The 18,763-nt window shown below is 30.1% G+C and overlaps 1 protein-coding gene and 1 long non-coding RNA gene across 2 annotated transcripts; both read left to right on the forward strand.

Moving 5' to 3' along the window:
- Positions 1–1,726: 1,726 nt before the first annotated feature.
- Positions 1,727–9,672, forward strand: LOC112749007 (anthocyanidin 3-O-glucosyltransferase 5). The gene is made up of 2 exons (XM_025797267.2): positions 1,727–2,420; positions 8,492–9,672. Exons 1-2 carry the CDS (start codon positions 1,799–1,801, stop codon positions 9,316–9,318), a joined length of 1,449 nt encoding a protein of 482 aa, XP_025653052.1. The 5' UTR covers positions 1,727–1,798; the 3' UTR covers positions 9,319–9,672.
- Positions 9,673–13,577: 3,905 nt separating this feature from the next.
- LOC112746873 (uncharacterized) lies at positions 13,578–16,708 on the forward strand. The gene is made up of 3 exons (XR_011872941.1): positions 13,578–14,000; positions 14,719–16,456; positions 16,563–16,708. It is a non-coding gene; the product is annotated as an uncharacterized lncRNA (long non-coding RNA).
- The last annotated feature ends 2,055 nt before the right edge of the window (positions 16,709–18,763 follow it).

Genomic DNA, 18,763 nt, shown 5'->3' on the forward strand with positions numbered 1-18,763 from the left:
TTACTAAATTATTTTTTATTGATTAAATTATATTTTTGCCAAAATATTGTTTAAAAAAATTAATAATTAAATTATTTTTTTAAGATACTCTTCAATAATTTTTTAATTATTAAATTGTGATTTTACCAAAATTTTCGTTAACAATTATTTTTATATTTTACTATTATTTTTCTGATATCAATATATATTATTTTAATATAAATAAAAAAATCATACCACTGTTAATATGTATAACAATTAATATATATTGATATCGAAAAATAATCTTACTAAGTTTTTTTTTTTGTTTAATGTTAAAATAATATATATTGATATCAGAAAATTAATAGTAAAATATAAAATAATTGATAACGAAAATTTTGGTAAAATCACCATTTAATAATTAAAAAATTATTGAAGAATATTTTAGAAAAAAATAATTTAATTATTAATATTTTAAAAAAATATTTTGATAAAAATACAATTTAATTAATAAAAAAATTTATTAAAGAATATTTTGGTAAGCAAAATTTAATAAAAAAAATAAAATTTTTGTTAAAGAGTTTTCTGTAGAAAACAATTTTTTTAAAAAAAATTGAATAAAGTTAACATTAGTTAATACAAAAAATTTAAAATGGATTAAAGAAAAAAATTTTTAAAAATTCTCAAAAAATGTATATTTTATAAATAGAAAAAAAATTATTTCAACATCTTTTAAAAAAAGAGAATAAATTTTTTTTCTAAATTAAATTATTAAATTAACCTAACTTTGGCATCTTATGGAAAGAAAATACTTGTATCTTTCACATTAATAAATCATTTGGAGCATGGATCTTTCACAATCAATACATACACATGAGTGACACTTTTAAACACATGCTCTTGAAGATTAATAAATACAATATGATGAAGGGAGGTGAAGGGTGGAACGAAGACCCAAGTTGATACTACCTTTCCTCCAATTTTTTTTTTCCCGCTCAGCAAAGCCCAATTCAATAAACTTCCACCAACGGGTCCCAGCACAATTAAACTCCATTGGATTTTACGCCACCAGCTCGACTCAATCAGCCTCCCCTGAGCCCCAGTAACCTTTTGAAGACATGCTTGATCCTGTAAATTGAAAATAACACGTGTCATCATCATATATAAGAAGAAGGTACATCTGTATATTTGTATAGGAAAAATATAGGGTACTAATATATTATTTGTCAATTTATTGTCAATAATAATTAATTATTATATTTTAAACACATGTATAAAGAGACATATCTAAAAAATATATCTATAAAAATATTTTTATTAGATACATCTATAAAAAATATATTTTTATTAAACACATCTACAAAAACACTTCTATTAAATACAGTTATAAACAAGAATTGGCAGAAATTAATAAAAATATTGTTGATAATATAACAGAATTGATTTATATAAAATTGTATCTTTACACTAGAGCAACCCCGCTTCTTAATCCATCCTCATCCACACATGCTTTAAGATATTTAGATACACGTGCTTGGCATTGGCTATTGAGGAGTGTTAGGACGAAGTGTTAGGACGAATAAATTTTGTAATTTGTAATAATTAATTAATTATTATTAATATTTTTAATAATATAAAATTATTTTTAATAATGTAAAATTATTTATTTTTTTATGAATTAAATATTAATAAAATTTTAATAAAAGTGCAGCTGCTTAAACTTTTTCTTGCCTATTTATACAGCGTTTGGAGGGAGCATTTTTTGCAGAGATTTATCCAAATTAACCAAGCAACCAACTCCCTCTTCTTCTTTAATTTATCTCTCTCAGACACAGTCATGGAGAATCAGCAGCACATGGTGTTACTTTCAAGTCCAGGGCTTGGCCATCTCATACCAATCATCGAACTGGGAAAACGATTCGTCTTCCACCACAACCTCAAAATCACCATCATCGCCTTCACTTCGCATACATCACATGCTGAAAAACGCGTCCTCAAGACTGCCACGTCCGGCGGTTTCATCGACATCGTAGAAATCCCCCCGCCGGACATATCCTCCGTCATCGACCCCGACGCCGCCATCGTCACCCGCCTCTGTGTCATGATGCGTGAAGGCGTCCCTGCCATCCGTGACGCTCTTTCCAAGCTGGCAGGCACGGCCACGGTGCGACCTTCGACACTCATCATAGACATATTTGGGATGGAGGCTCTTGGTGTTGCAGAAGAATTGAAGATGCGTAAGTACGTGTTCGTGGCTTCCCATGCTTGGTTCCTTTCCTTGTTGATATACGCTCCAACTCTTGACAAACAAGTTCAGGGTCAATATGCTGACCAGAAAGAACCATTCCAGATCCCCGGTTGCACTCCGCTTCGACCCGAAGACGTGGTTGACACCATGTTGGACCGAAATGACAAGCAGTACCAAGAACACCTAGGTTTTTGCAACGGAATACCCAAAGGTGACACTATACCGTGCATTATATTCTCTAGAAGGGGATGCTCCGTAATCACGTGAAAGCGTCTTTTTTTTTTTTAAGATATTTTTTAATAATTATAATTTAATACATATAATTATTTAAATTATGTTATTATTGTCAAAATTAGATTAGATAAATTAATTTGATCGAAAAATAATGAATCAAATTTTGAATTTGTCTAAATTAATATTATTTTTTATAAAAAATGACTACAATACCCCTATTATATAAAATAAATAAAATATTCTTATTATATATATTAATTTTGAGAATTCTAAATTCTAACTCTTTTCTTTTCTATCGTTATAGGGTTAGAATTTAAAGTTTTCAAAATTAATATATATATATTAGGAATAATGTCTTTGAACTTGGAAATTGGTATAGACTTTAAGGCATCAAAGAAAGCAAAGTCTATATAGCCATCATATATATATATATATATATGGGCACCTTTTTTCTTTGCTATTACCTAATATTCTATTCTAATTGAAAGTTGACCACACAATTTTTTACCCTTTAAGCTTTATCGCACTATTAGAGGTTCCATGTACACAAATTAATAGTTTCCACAACATTCAAGATGCTTCTTATATATATATATATATATATATATATATATATATATATATATATATATATAAAATAAGGATATTTTAGTTGTGTTTTATAATAGGGATATTGTAGTAATTTTTTATAAAAAAATTAATTTATACTGATTTAAAATTTAATTTATTAATTTTTTTGCTAAACTGATTTATCCAGTCTAATTTTAATAAAAATAATACAATTTAATTAATTATATGTGTTAAATTTTAATTTTTAAAAAATATCTTTAAAAAAAGACGTTTTTGACATCTTTATCTAAGTGGCTCTCCCTCTCTAGAATTGTTATGAAATTTTCTATTAGGGAGCCACTAAGACACTGAACATGTCTTTTTATAAAGATGTTTTTTAATAATTAAAATTTAACACATATAATTGATTAAATCGTGTTATTTTTATCAAAATTAGACTAGGTAAATTAATTTGATTGAAAAATGGTGAATCAAATCTTGAACTGGTCTAAATTAATATTTTTTTTTAGAAAATGACTAATACAATACCCTATTATAGAAAATGACTAAAATACTTCTATTATATATATTAGTTTTGAGAATTCTAAATTTTAGTCATTTATTTTTCTATCGTAGGGTTAAGATTTAGAATTTTTAAAATTAATATATATATATATATATATATATATATATATATATATATATTAAGAGTATTTTAAACATTTTCTACAACAAAAGGTATTGTAGTCATTTTTTATAAAAAAAATAATATTATTTTAGACTAGTTTAAGATTTGATTCACCAATTTTTTAGTTAAATCAATTTGTCTAGCCTAATTTTAACAAAATAACATGATTTAATCGATTAAATATGTTAAATTTTAATTACTAAAAAATATATTTAAAAAAAGACGTTTTGGGCATTTTTATCTGAGTGCTCCCTTCTTATTATGCAGAAAGTTACCACATATATCTAAAAATAAGAGAAATCACTTCATGACAAATATGTTTAGTATAAATAAACAAAAAAAATTGCCTAAATAAAAAAAGGCATCAATACGTATTTGAAATAAAATAAATAAGCATAGAAATATATTTCATTAACTAAATTTCATACATATTTTACAAGTATAAAATAAAAATACATTAGGAGTAATATATATTTAAGTTTAAAATTATTACTTGGTTGTTTCATATGTATGTTTGTATACTACTATTGTTGTAATTCTCATGTATATAGACGAAGAATAGAAAAGGGAAAAAAATATTAAAGAAGTTGAAAAAGGAAGAGGAACAAGTAATAATCAAGAGGAAAAGAGAGTTTTTATAAAAAGTTCTCTTAAGTAGTCTTTATATCAAATTAATTAAAGGTTATTAGTTAAGAATCGAAAAGTAGAAAGTTTTTTAAAATTTATAAATTTTATTCAATTTTATAAAATATTTTTAATTTTAAATGCTAAAAACTCAGACGATAAAGACGGTTCTCCTCTATTAAATAAATTATCATGTATTAAATTTTTGACATGTAGTATAAATTAAAAGTATTATCTTTATTAAAAAATATTGCTATATTTTTAATATCGTTAATTTGATTGTGATACTAATTTTTTAATTTATTTAAAATTTATTTTTTTTAATAATAATTTTATTAAAAATTTATTTTATATTTTTATTATTTTTTACAAATTTTATAATTTTTTATTTTTTCATTTTATTATATTTTGATATTTTTCTTATTTTGCGAATTTAATAACTTTTTACGAGTTGATTTTTTTTTAATTTTTTAAATATTTTTTATTGTTAAAAATTTATATTTTAATTTATCAATTATATATTATTGTTAATTATTCTATTTTTAAGTCTAATAATTTTTATTTATTTTTAAAATTTTTGAATAAAATTTATTGTAAAATTGAAATTTTTAAAAAAATATTTTATATTAATTTAAAAAATTCAATATCATTTTAATTAATATTATTTAGAATTATTAATATAATTATTTTTTATTTTTAATTTTATTCATAATTTATATTTTTATTATTAATCTATGTTTTTAGAATATATTTTTTAACTGTGTCCAAACAAAAAATTAAAAAATATATTTTTTTTTCTATATTTATATGAGTAGTGTCCATTTTAAATGTTTGATGATTGACAAAATATTTTTAAAGACATGCCAAAACCTTATATAAAATAAGGAGGCCACTCAGATAAAGACGTCTAAAACGTCTTTTTTTAAAGATATTTTCATGTTGTGTTTTAATTGGTTTCTGTATAATTTATTCGGTGTTCCTCATCACATATTATTAAATTTCTCAAAAGATTTTCTTTCCAAAAACAATAAAAAATATTTAATTTGAACTAAAACAAAAAAGATAATAGATTAACTATTAGATTTTTTTTTAAAAATTATTTACATAAAAAAAATATATCACATTCATCAAAATATATATATATATATATAACAAGCTCAAGCTTTTTAAAATTTTTATAAATAAAAAAATAATTAATTTATATTCGTACAATATATAAAATAATTATTATATTATTATTATATTATAGATTAAGATTCACTAATTTAATTTTTTTTTATTTTTAATATAAGCATTAGAAATAAATAAAATTTTTATAACTAAATGTAGTGTAATAAAATATATATAATATTAATTAGTTCTTAAAAAATTCTTAAAAAATAGTTTCTTTCATTTTAGTAAAATAACTATTTATTAAAATAGACAAATTAATTATTTTTTCTCATATACAGTTTTTTTAAGACATAAAAATAATTAATTAGGACATTGGTTAAGATAATTAAAGTCACTATTTCATTAAATTTTTAATTTAAAGAAAAATTCTAGTTAATTTTGGTATAGAAATTTTGAATTTGAAAACATTGATAAAAATTATGTTGAATTTTGATTTATTTGATTCTCATTTAAATTAATCACTACATAAGTTAAAGTTCTGTTTTGAAATTATATTTGAGCTTTAATATGATTTTTAAAGTTTCAATTTACTTAGTTTGATTTTTTAACTTAGGTATCCGTGACTCATATTAGGGTTTTAAGTGTTTAGTTGAAAAAAAATAAGGTAAAAAAAATTTCAATGGTCACATCAAATAGTCGCTAAAATATATAGTAGCAGTCGTTAGTCCATCTCAGCATGTCTTTAACGATTTTGTGAGACAGTGACAAAAATAAGATTAGGAACCAATGTGAGTCATAACTATTAAATTGGGAGACTAAATTGAGTAAATCGAAATTTTTGAAATTAGATTGAAACATAGTTGTTAGAACCGAACCATCGAACTGGTCAAGCTACTAGTTCATTGGTTTATTGGTTCAACCAATAAATCACTAGTTGAACCGATAAAACCGATCTCAAGTAAATATAAAATATAAAATAGTTAAAAACTTAAAATTAAAATTTGAAATACATATCTTCACTAACATTTTATGAAGAATCAAGTCTCAACTTCTAAAAATAACTAATATAAAAAAATCATAAAATTTTAATACTACAATAGTATCTTATTTTGACACAATAAAAAAATAATTAATTCACAAAGCCTATCATCTAACTATAATATCAGTAGATTTTAACACTAACACCAAAATAAATAACTTTAATCACAATACTAGCAATAAAATAGATCAAGTAAATTAATAAATTTTTAGTAAAATTTATATTTATATTAATAATGGTATATAATTAAAATATAATTAATTTTAAAAATAGAAAAAATAAAAATTAAATTAAATTAGATATTTATGTATACTATATAATTAGTATTTGTCAAATATAATAATTAAAAGTGCAATGGCTAAGTGGCAAGTAGAGGTTGCTTTTGTTCCAGGGTTCTTGGTTCGAGACCTTGTGGAGACATTTTAAAATTTTTTTCAAGCAAATCAGTTTGGTTAGACCGGTTTGCACCGGTTTTTATCGGTTCACACCGATTTTATTCCTTAAACGGTCCAAAGAGTAAACCTAGTCCAGTTCCAATTCTAGTATGGTTCACTAATTTTTCGGTCGAACCAGCCAATCCAGTTCGATTTTTACAACTATAGATTGAGATACGAACATAATTTCAAAAACCAATAAGTATTATAAGATGATCGGATTGGATCGAATCGGATCCACACTCTAATCAAATAGAAGTAAATATGTTTTAAAAAGTAAGCAAGAAAATTATTGACTTTTTTTATAAAAATAAAAATTTTTAATATTTTTTATTTTATGGATATATTTGATATCTGATCCAAACATAAAAAGTGCAAATATCGAATTTGATCTAATGAGTTTAGTGCGAATTGGATCGAAATTTCAACCATATCCCATCTGTAAACACCCCTAGCAATAATAACTAAAAAATTATAATAATTATATTTTTAACTAAGAGAAAGTGCCAAAAAAAAAGTACTAAATACAAGAACATTTAATCAAATATTAAAAGAAAATTTTACTTTAAAACAGTTAGACTTTTTTTGCTCATATATATATATATATATATATATATATAATGTAATAATAATAATAATATGATAATTGTTTTATATATCACACAAATATAAACGTTTTTTTCTATAATCTTAAGAAAGGTTTTGTAAATCCCTAACCTTGTTATCGATTTTTGTAGTGTTAGCCCTCATATTATCAATTTGATTTTCATATATAATTCGGATGATAAATTATTTGGTGACGTGCTTCATTTTCTACTGTGATATACATACTTGTTTATTCTTATTATTATTATTATGTACATTAAAAAAGAACAGGCCAAATTATTGCCATAACATAATAGAAGTATGGAAGTTTATCATTCTTCTCTAATGGAGAAAACAAAATTCTTTTCAATAGTTTATTTAACGTTTAGTAGAATAAAAATAAATTTTATTAGAATAAATTTTAGTACGAGTTTAATATTTTTATTCATCATAAAATATTTATAGAATTACTCGTAGATAAATTTTGGAAAAAAGGAAAAAAAACCATGATTTTTAATTTTATTTTTAAATAAACTTTATTTTTAATTTTAAAATAAATTTTATTTTTTAATAATATTAATTTTTTATCGAATATATTTATTTAATTATTTTTTAATTATATATAATTAAAAATAAACGGTGTTTTCATGGTTTAAAATAATTATATATGATTAAAATAATTTTCATGGTGTTTACCGTATTTAATTATTTATAGAATTACCGTATATAATGAATGTGATATATTTTTTTATGTAAATAATCTTTTAAAAAAATTTAATAGTTAATCTATTATCTTTTTTGTTTTAGTCCAAATTAAATATTTTTTATTGTTTTTAGAAAGAAAATCTTTTGAGGAATTTAATAATATGTGATGAGGAACACCGAATAAATTATACAGAAACCAATTAAAACACAACATAAAAACATCTTTAAAAAAAGACATTTTAAGCGTCTTTATCTGAGAGCCTCCATAAAATAATAGATTACTATTTTAAACCGATTAATTAATGATATAGGTGACGGGGTGCTGGTGAACACTTGGGAGACTCTTCAACAGAAAGAGCTTGAATCACTGAGAAACAGAAACTTATTGGGTGGGATCCTGAAGGCTCCGGTCTATGCTGTGGGGCCCCTAGTAAGGCTGCCCGATTCAGAAATGAGTCAAGGGATTGAATGGCTCACGCATTGGCTCGACGGTCAACGGGAGGAATCGGTGATATACGTGTCATTTGGGAGCGGTGGAACGATGTCGTGTGAGCAAATGACCGAGCTGGCTTGGGGTTTAGAGCTGAGCGGCCAGAGGTTTATTTGGGTGCTTCGCGCACCCATAGACGCTGCGGACGCAGCTTTTTTTACCACTGGGAGTGATGGCCGCGATGAAGACGGCAGTAAGCTGTCAAAGTACTTGCCGGAAGGGTTCTCGTCGAGGACGTACAACGTTGGCGTTTTGGTTTCGCAATGGGGCCCACAAGTTGATATTTTGAGGCACCCTTCCGTTGGTGGCTTTTTATCGCACTGTGGCTGGAATTCCGCTCTTGAAAGCATTACTAACGGGGTGCCCATGGTTGCTTGGCCTCTCTACGCCGAGCAGAGGATGAACGCAACGCTGTTGGTGGAGGAGCTCGGGGTGGCTGTGAGGCCAAGGGTTCTGCCGACGAAGAAGGTGGTGGACAGGGATGAGATCGCGAGCATGGTGAGGGAGATCATGGTGGTTGAAGAAGATTGTAATAAGGTGAAGAAGAAGAACCCTATAAGGGAGAGAGTGAAAGCCATAGAGCGAAGTGCGGTGGAAGCTTTGTCCAAAGGAGGCGCACTTGCTCAAGTGGTGGCGAGGAGTGAGTGACGGAATGATCGACACGTGTTACCTACCCCCTTGCACATGTTTTATTATTATTATTATTATTATTATTATTATTATTATTATTATTATTATTATTATTTGGGATCTCACATGCTACATACTCGTTGTCCTTGCTTAGGCATTTCTGGACATGGGAAAGTGTCCAGTACGAATTGATAATTAGGGTAAGGAAACGAGGAGAGAGAGAGAGAGGGTAGGGGTTGGGTAATGTAATGTGTACTGTGTAAGATTATTGCTTTGTCTTTTATGGTTTTGTTTGTTTTGCAATATAGGATAAGATAAAATATTGAAAATAAGACATAAATAATAAATATATAAAATTTTATATGTTTTATACTCTGTTTGATTATAATTAGAATAAATTATGAAAATTTAATTTATTTTTATTTTTTATCAAAAAAATTTGAATAAAAAATATAATTATAAAAAATTAATAAAAAATAAATTATATTTTTATATTTTTTTATTAGAATAAATATAAAATATATTAATTTAATATTTTTTAATATAATATTTTTATCTATATCTCATCTGTAAAATATAATTTTATATTTTTATATCACTATGTTAATATTTCTCTAAAGTGGAATAGATGTATCATGTTTAATTTGTATGCATGTGGTGATTGTACCCCAATACAACCAAACGACATGGGAAGTGGACCATTGTTATCCGCAATATCATAACTTCATAAGCTGCTTTTAAGAAAGAAGCCTAAACGCAAAAGTTAGAGTACACACAAGATAACAGAGATAATAAATAAAGAATTTTAGAGTTAGAGGTTATCCATATAATATAGGAAGAGTTTCAAGTATACGTATACTGGAAATATCGATATTCTAGTTATTTTAATCGTTGATCTAAATTATAAAAAATATATATAATATATATTAATTAAAATTAACGGTTAAAACAACTGAAATATCAGTATTTTTGGGTACACCTGATAACTTTCCTATAATATGATGGATATAATTGTGAACAGTAAATTTAAGCTTTTTAAAAGAGTCCTTACCTTTATGACATCCAATTCAGAAATTAATTTAATAATAAAATAAAAATTGGTGTAATTTAAATATATTGGTCCATAGTGTATTGTGTATAAATGTGAATTTGTAAGTTTATAGATCTACAAAACACAATCTACATTTTGTCAAAAAGGGAAAAAAATAAATAAATTAGTTGCTACAAAATACAACCTACATTTTGCAAGGAGCAACCACAATGCAAAATGTATTTTTTTTTGTCTCCTATGCAGATTAGATATTTGAACTTTGATCTCCTTGAAAGACGTCAAACGCAACTTGTGTTTTGCCGGTTTTCAGAGCAAAACGAAAGCTGCATTTTGCAGGATGCAAGATTGCATGTTCGACACGTGTAGATGAAAGGATCTTTATATCTGCATTTTGCGTTTGAATGTGAAGGAAGAAGAGGTAATATGTGTTTCTGCGTTTTGTAAGTTGAAGGAAAGAAGAAGTGCAAGAACCAATATATATACACATATACTCGCTCACACAGAAACTGCTCTTTCTCACTCATTGTCTCTCACTCACGCACACTCCTCTCTCAATCATAGTCCTCTACTCCTATCTGCCGTCGTTGTCGTCCAGCAACCGCCGTTTCCGTCCCGTCGTCTGTCGATGCCTCACGCCGTCCAAAAGCCACGTCGTCGTTCTCAGCACCGTCGATCTTAGCAGCCACATCATCCTTAGCATCGTGGTTCTTCATCATTCTCAGTTGTGCTCCATAGTTCTCAGTCTCTCGGCCTCAAGTACGATTTATTCAATTTTTGTTCTAATTTCTTGTTTAATATGATTTTTGTGAACTTTTTTTATGTTCTGACTTCTATTTTTTTTTATGTTGTAACTTGATGATTTTTCTATTAATTATGATTATTGGTTCTTAGTTCTTGGTTTTGGTTTTCTGATTATTGTTATAATGATTTTCAATTTGTTATTATTATTGGTAATAACACTTATTTGGGTTTTTTTGTTTATGATTATGTTTTATGCCTCCGTTCTTGGTTTATTTTGATTTTGTTCTATTTTTATTAGATTTTAGGATTTATTCTGATTTTATTCTTCTTTTTGTGTGTTTATTTTGATTTCTGAATTCATTATTTTTGTTGTTGTGATTTTTGGTTTAAGGTTTTGGTTCTGTTCTACTTTTTTTTTTTTTTGCTATGAATTGAATGTGTTTATCTTTGGTGTGATTGTGCCTGAAGTCGCTTGTAGGAGGAAGAACAAAGGTTTTTGCATCCCAAATCGGAGTCTCAATCTTCTTGGATATGTAAGTAATACTGGATAATAACTCAAGATCAGATGAAAAGTGGGTTGTTGGTTTTTATTCTTGGATAATATCCTTATATTTATTTTTTTATTCTGGTGAAGTTTGTTGGTTTTTATCTTCTGTTTTGACTTCTTTTTTTTTTTATTCTGGTTTAAGGTTGTTTCCTTGTACTACAATGATTTTACAGTTTTAATTAAGTGAACCAATGATTTTGTTTGTAAACTGTGTTTATTTGCTGAAACTTGTTATGATTCTAATTTTGAAAATAATTCAAAAATTTGAGGATTGAGAATCGAGAATACCTAACATTTAGAGGCACATGTTTAGTTTAGTTAAGCATTCATATCACTGTTTAACATTCTTTTTTTTTTTTCTTAAAATACAACCCCATTTGGTATTAATTGTTTGTGTTATAACGCAGTTTCTGATTTTAGGTTCTTTGTTTGCTGAATAATGTTTTGCTATGTTGCTAGAGAACATCAAAATATGGCTGATTGGCGGCTTTGCTGGAAAAATTAATGGAGGCAACCTTTTTTTCATTTTGTTGTGTTGAACTTTTCATGCTTTTCTATTGCTGTATTATAATTTTAGTTAATGAGGAGCTCGTGACGGGCTGAACGGACAGCAGCCATGAGTTCTTGGTGGAGAACTACTTAGCAGTTTTTGGTAGGCCGCCCGGTCTGGACGATCATACTTTGGGAAAGGTAAACTTTGCATAGGTTCGACGATGCAGAGACACTGAACCGTTAGACACACAGGAGTCAATCGAACGGTATGTCTGAACTCATATATTTTGTGTGTTTGGAACGATTGTGTTTCCAGACAAGTTGATGAATTTTGTAAACTCGAAGTTTTTACCTCTTCTTCGAGATTTCCATCGCATTCGACTCTACAGTTGGGGGTAACTAGTTTGGCACATCTGTATGTGTAGTTGTGCCGTGCATCGCGATATAACTGTAAAGAGTTGGTCGACCCGCTTATTTTGCTTTTTGTTTGGGCGTGGGAACGTATGCCATTTTTAGCACCTATTCCTCGCAATGAGCTTTTTGTTGTTGGTGTTCTAATTGGACAACAGTAATGGCTATCATCATTATTTTTTTTACTATTATTGTTAATATTATTTTTATTATTGTTGTTGTTGTTATTATTATATATTGATTATAACCGTTCTAAACTTACTTAGGTGGAGTCATTGGCCCAGCTAACGAGATATACGCGAAGGTCTACAGATCACTTTAGATAACAACTAGACGACATGGAAGTCAATGACGTACGTTTTAACAATTTCTATTAAGAAGTTTATTATGTCTAATAATTTAACTTATTGTCATTGTATTTATTGATGTCCAGTTTATACGGTGGCCATATATGAGAGTGGTGGTTCTTGAGGACCTATCCTTAAATTTGGTAGTGTGCTCTACGAAATCTCTGTTAGTGTCATTTAAATGTATCGAGTGGCCCCCAACAGACCGAGTAAAACACTAATTCAGGCTTGAACAACTTCGACCAGAGAAACCATTTTAGATTGGTGATGCTCATTGTAGGCGGTTGACCGTAATACAGAACTATGACTGAAGCGAAAGGAATAGAGTTTGGGTTAACATGTGAAATTTTGACTGCTATAATACACTATAAATAGGAGACGAGATTGTCGACTTTCATCCTCTCCTGGTGTACTATGCGTGGTACACACATCAGTACAAAAATCACCTACAGTTGTCAGATAGAGTTGCGCATGCAGAACCCGAGGTGAATGAACCACAGCTGCAACTCCCGCCACCACTAGGGATGGCAAAAATCCCTGGGCGGGGAGGGTATCCGCGGGGATTTACCCGCAGGGGGGCGGATACGGGGAGGTTTTTCTACCCACGGGGACGGGGGACGGGGTCCCGTATAATAAACGGGGCTAGGGCGGGGATAGAGGTCCCTGCCCCGTGGAAAGTCGTTTAACCCCTATAAATGTAAAAAGACTAGAATACCCCTATATATACCATAAGAGGAACATTGAGAAACCCTAGCCGTTACACACTTACACTTACAACTCACAAACCCCAAATCCCTAATCAAGTTTGAACTGAACTCTGAAGTCCTTCAACCTCAAACCTCATCCTCTCAAGTCTCGCCCTGTTCTCTCACAACCACCACCACCGACTGCCACCTCCCACCCCCGCAGTCGGTCAGTCCTTCACCGCTACCTCCCACTCCCTCAGTCCCTCACCGCCACCTCTCAGTCTCTCATACACTATTGCCACTGTGGAGGTCAGTCAGGTCACCATCACGTCACACACACTGCAATAGGGAGTCCGTCATCTTCGCCGTCGTCACACCTTCGCCAGTTATTGCCTCCTCACCGGTCATTGCCTCTTCTCCGTCGGGTTAGTCACAGAAGACAAAACTCTGATTTCTTCATTATTTGCTTTGATTTTGAAGGATTTGTTATAATTTAGGTGAGTTAGGTTAAGTATCATTTATATTTTTGATGTTGAATTATTGATTCTGGTTTCTATGATTCTGAAATTTTTATTATTTTATTTTGATTTTGAATTTCTGATTCTGAGATTTTTATTGTTTATTTTTATTTTGATGCATTTGTGTTTATAATTTTGCTGATTCTGATTATGAAACTTTTATTATTTATTTTGATTTTGAAGCATTGTGTTTATGATTATGCTGATTTTGATTATGAAATTTTTATTGCTGATTCTGATTTTGAAGCATTTATGTTTATCATTATGCTGATTCTGGTTATGAAACTTTCATTGTTTATTTTGATTTTAAGGTATTTGTTTTAATGATTATTCTGATTATGTTGATTTTGATTATGAAATTTTCATTGCTGATTCTGATTTTGAAACGTTTATGTTTATGTTATGTTGATTATGCTGATTTTGATTATGAAATTTTCATTGCTGATTCTGATTTTGAAGCATTTATGTTTATGATTATGTTGATTCTGATGATGAAACTTTCATTATTTATTTTGAAGTACTTGTATTTATGATTATGCTGATTCTGAAATTTTCATTGTTTATCTTGATTTTCTATGATTATGCTGATTCTAAAATTTATGTGTTTATGTGAATGTGACTTTAGAGAATATCTTCCTCTGATGCATTAAGTAATACTCTTGAGAAAAGTACTCCATTGGAAGAACCTATAGCTACTAAAGTTCAAACTACTCAAGAGACTCCTCAATCCCAACCTCAAGAACCTCCAACCGATACAACAACTATCAATGAAGGAACAACAAACTCTACAAGTGGTATTTGAAAGAGGAAGTTAACCTTTGAAGTGTGGAATCACTTCAAGATTGTCGAAGTTAAGGGAAAATTGAAGGTTGAATGCAATTATTGCAAATCAAAGCTACTTGGTGACTCAAAACAAGAAACTTTGCACTTGGGTGATCACTTCAAAACATGCAAGCTTCGCACCACTAGAGATATAAGACAATGTATGATGAAGACAACTCCAACAACTAGTGGGGAAACAGTTGTCATTGGTGCATATAATTGGAATACTTTCAAAGGTTCTCGTGGATTGTTTGATGGATTGGAATCTTGATAGGAAGGTATCCACTTTGACTGTTGATAATTGCACTATTAATGACGTTATGATTGAGAATATTTTGACTAAAATATCACATATAAACTTTATTTTGGGTGGTAAATTGTTTCACATGCGATGTTGTGTGCATATATTAAATTTGACTGTCAATGATGGGTTACAACTTATTTCACATGCTATTGAAAGGGTGAGGGATATTGTTCATTATTGGACTGCAACACCTAAAAGGGAAGAAAAATTTAAGGAAACATGCGCAACTTAAAATACCCTACACAAAAAATCTTTGTCTTGATTGCAAAACTAGGTGGAATTCAACCTTTTTGATACTTGAAGTTGCAATTATGTATAGAGATGTGTTTGAAAGATTGTCATTGGGTGAGAGTCAATATAAATCTTTGCCTAGTGATAAGGATTGGGATATGGCGGATGAGATTTTTCAAAGATTGAGGGTGTTCTTTGATGTGACTGAATTGTTTTCTGGAACAACTTATCCTACATCAAATCTTTATTTTCTTAATGTTTGTGTAATTAAGTTGGCTTTGATGGAGTGAAAAAATTGTGGAAATAATGTAATTGAAATGCTGGCTACTAGCATGATAACTAAGTTTGAAAAGTATTGGGGTGTGATTAATATAGTTATGGCTATTGGGACTCTTTTGGATCCTAGGTACAAGATGTATTTATTAAATTTCCTTTTTCGTAAAATATATGGTGATATGGAGGCATGTGTTGTAATTGGTAAGTAAAAAAAATAGTGCAAGTTTTTTTTTTTTTAGAATATGCAACAAAGGGAAGAGAGAGAGACCAAGCTACTCAATTAGATATGCCGCCACCACCATCAATTCCTTTAGGTTCAAAGGGGAGGAAGTTTAGTCATGAATCTTGGCAAGCTGACTTTGCTGTGCATGTAAGTGAGGAATCCGCATTTATTGATACAAAGAGTGAGTTGGATTATTATTTTGAAGAGAGACCGGTGCCACAAAAACATGATTTTGATATCTTAAATTGGTGGAAGTAAAATGGAGCGAAGTTTCCTACTTTGCAAGCAATTGCTAGGGATTTTTTGGCGATTCCTATCTCTACCGTTGCCTCTGAGTCTTCATTTAGTACGGGTGATTGATTTGTTATGCCACATCGTAGTAGGTTGCGTCTGGATACATTAAGGGCTTTAATGTGTAATCAGGATTGGCTTTGGAATGAACTTGGCACCACAACTAAAATAGTATTTGAGTGCTACACAATTCATAACGTTGAAGGAGATGTTGATGTAAGTAAACTATTAAATTATATACAACACACTATTTTTTATATTATTGAGTTATTGTTGAGTTATTATACGATTTTAACTTTAAATTGCTTTCTTTTTTATGTAGGATTCAAGTAAATCAGAATCTACCATCACTACTATTACGGGATGAAAGGAGGATTGAGAATTATGTGTTTACAAAGTCATGAACTTTGTTTGATTGTTTATGGATATATTTGGTTGTTTTATGGAATATTTGGTTGTTTATGGATATGTTTTGATGTTTATGATTCTTGGTTATTTCTATTTAAGTCTTTAAAGACTATAGAAATTATGTTTGTAATGACAATTGAGGATTATCTATGTTTATTTATTTTTTCTAATTTTTTTTATTTTTTATTTTTTATTATTTTTCACAAAATCCATGGATATCCGCGGAGACTTACTTCCTCGGCGGATACGGGGTCCCCGTTACCCGTCGCGGGGATGGGGCGGAGACGAGGACAGATATTGAGGGAAGGGGGCGGGGTGTGGGGCATGTCCCCATCCCCATGGGGATCCGTTGCCATCCCTAGCCACCACCTGGACCTCAGCAGCCAAATCCCCTTGAGCAACAGTTTCATGACCCATGATATGAGCAACATTTTCAGGTATCGGTTGTTGAGCAACAGTATTAGGTACCGGCTTAGGAGCAACAGTTTCAGGTACCAGGGTATGCACAATAATTTCAGGTACCAGCATATGAGCAATAATTTCAGGTGTCGACTTATGGCCAACAACATCAGTTTCCGCTAGGGATGGCAAGCGAGGAAGCCCTCCCCGCCCCACCCCGCCTAGTGAAGCGGTCCTAAAATCCCACCCTACCCCACCAAATTGTGGGCTGGCGGGCTAAGCCCGGCAAAGCTCCTCTTTTTTTTTTTTTACTATTTACTACTAAATAATATATATAATTTCACAACCATATTAATAAATTTATAATTTCTAAAGGCATAAAAAATTATATTTTTTATATTCACAAACATTAAAGTCTTTGTAATTATAAATATCTAATAAACATAATTATAAACCAAGTTTTCATCCAAAACATAATTATAAATATTGTCTCCAAAGCAAAATAAACATAATCCAAAACAAAATTATAAATATTGTCTTCAAAGCAACATAAACATAATCCAAAACACTCAATTTTCATCTTCATACTCATGTAAGTTGAGTTGGAAGAAGTTGGGTATTGGCCAAAAAATTGCAAAAATACCCCTTGTAAAAAAAACTAAGCCCATCGGGAAAACCTGCCCCGCCCCGCCAAAGCCTGCAGTTTAAGCGGTGCGGGTTAGGTGGGCTTTTGCTCTTTGGCGGTCCCAAATTTTCAACCCGATCCGCATTTTTAGCGGGTTACGCGGGCTGACCCGGCGGGTTTAGGCCCGTTTGCCACCCCTAGTTTCTGCATTTATGAGCACGAACAACAGTTTCCAGCTTATGTGCAACAACAGTACATACTACAGTCGAAACCTGAGCTAGAATTGGAACCGAAACCACAACCACAGGGGCCAGCAGAGCCGTTAATTCTAGCAGAAGGCCACCTCAGTCCGTTGGTTGAATTTGAAGACATTAGTTTGTCTCAAGTACTAAGAGACACGGATTATTTATTTCAGTCATCTCAACAAAGGCCTGTTGCTTCTGAACCGTCTGTTGGTCGTCGCTCTCTCTTAGCCCATGCTAGTGACCTTTTGATGGATAGATCATCGCGTCCTGTTGACCCTCCTTGTCCTTCCATACCACTGCATACCGAGTTGTTTGATTTGAATGAATATCCATAGCAGGAAAGGGGATTTAAAGAGGATGATATGCAGCACGAGAATTATTGTGGTAGAGTGAGTGCTCCAGACATGAGTCCTTTCGGTATCTATGACACCAGCGGAGCCAGTATGTTGGATGTTGGAGCTTCTGAGGCTTATGGGGGTGGCGAACCTAATTATCAGGATGCTGGTGCTTTTGAGGGTTGTCCGTATAATCTACGGACACAGATTGCTCCCCCGAATAAATACACCCTATCATACTATTTGAAGAAAGCGGCGGCGAAATAGGTTTGTTCTATTTTTTGTCTTTATTCTTGTCTTTGTTATTAATGTATGGCTGATTTTATATTTATACGTTTCTGTTTATTCTCGTCTATATTATTGTAAGTTTGGTTATATTTTATTTTAATGCATACATAAAAAGGTGCACATGCTTAAATACGTAAAAAATTTACATAAGAAAATGCACATGCATAAATACGTAAAAAAGTGGCATAAAAAAAGTAACAAATACATGGTGCACGAATTGTGA

Source organism: Arachis hypogaea, chromosome 15, assembly GCF_003086295.3.
Source record: "Arachis hypogaea cultivar Tifrunner chromosome 15, arahy.Tifrunner.gnm2.J5K5, whole genome shotgun sequence".
Lineage (NCBI taxonomy): Eukaryota > Viridiplantae > Streptophyta > Magnoliopsida > Fabales > Fabaceae > Arachis > Arachis hypogaea.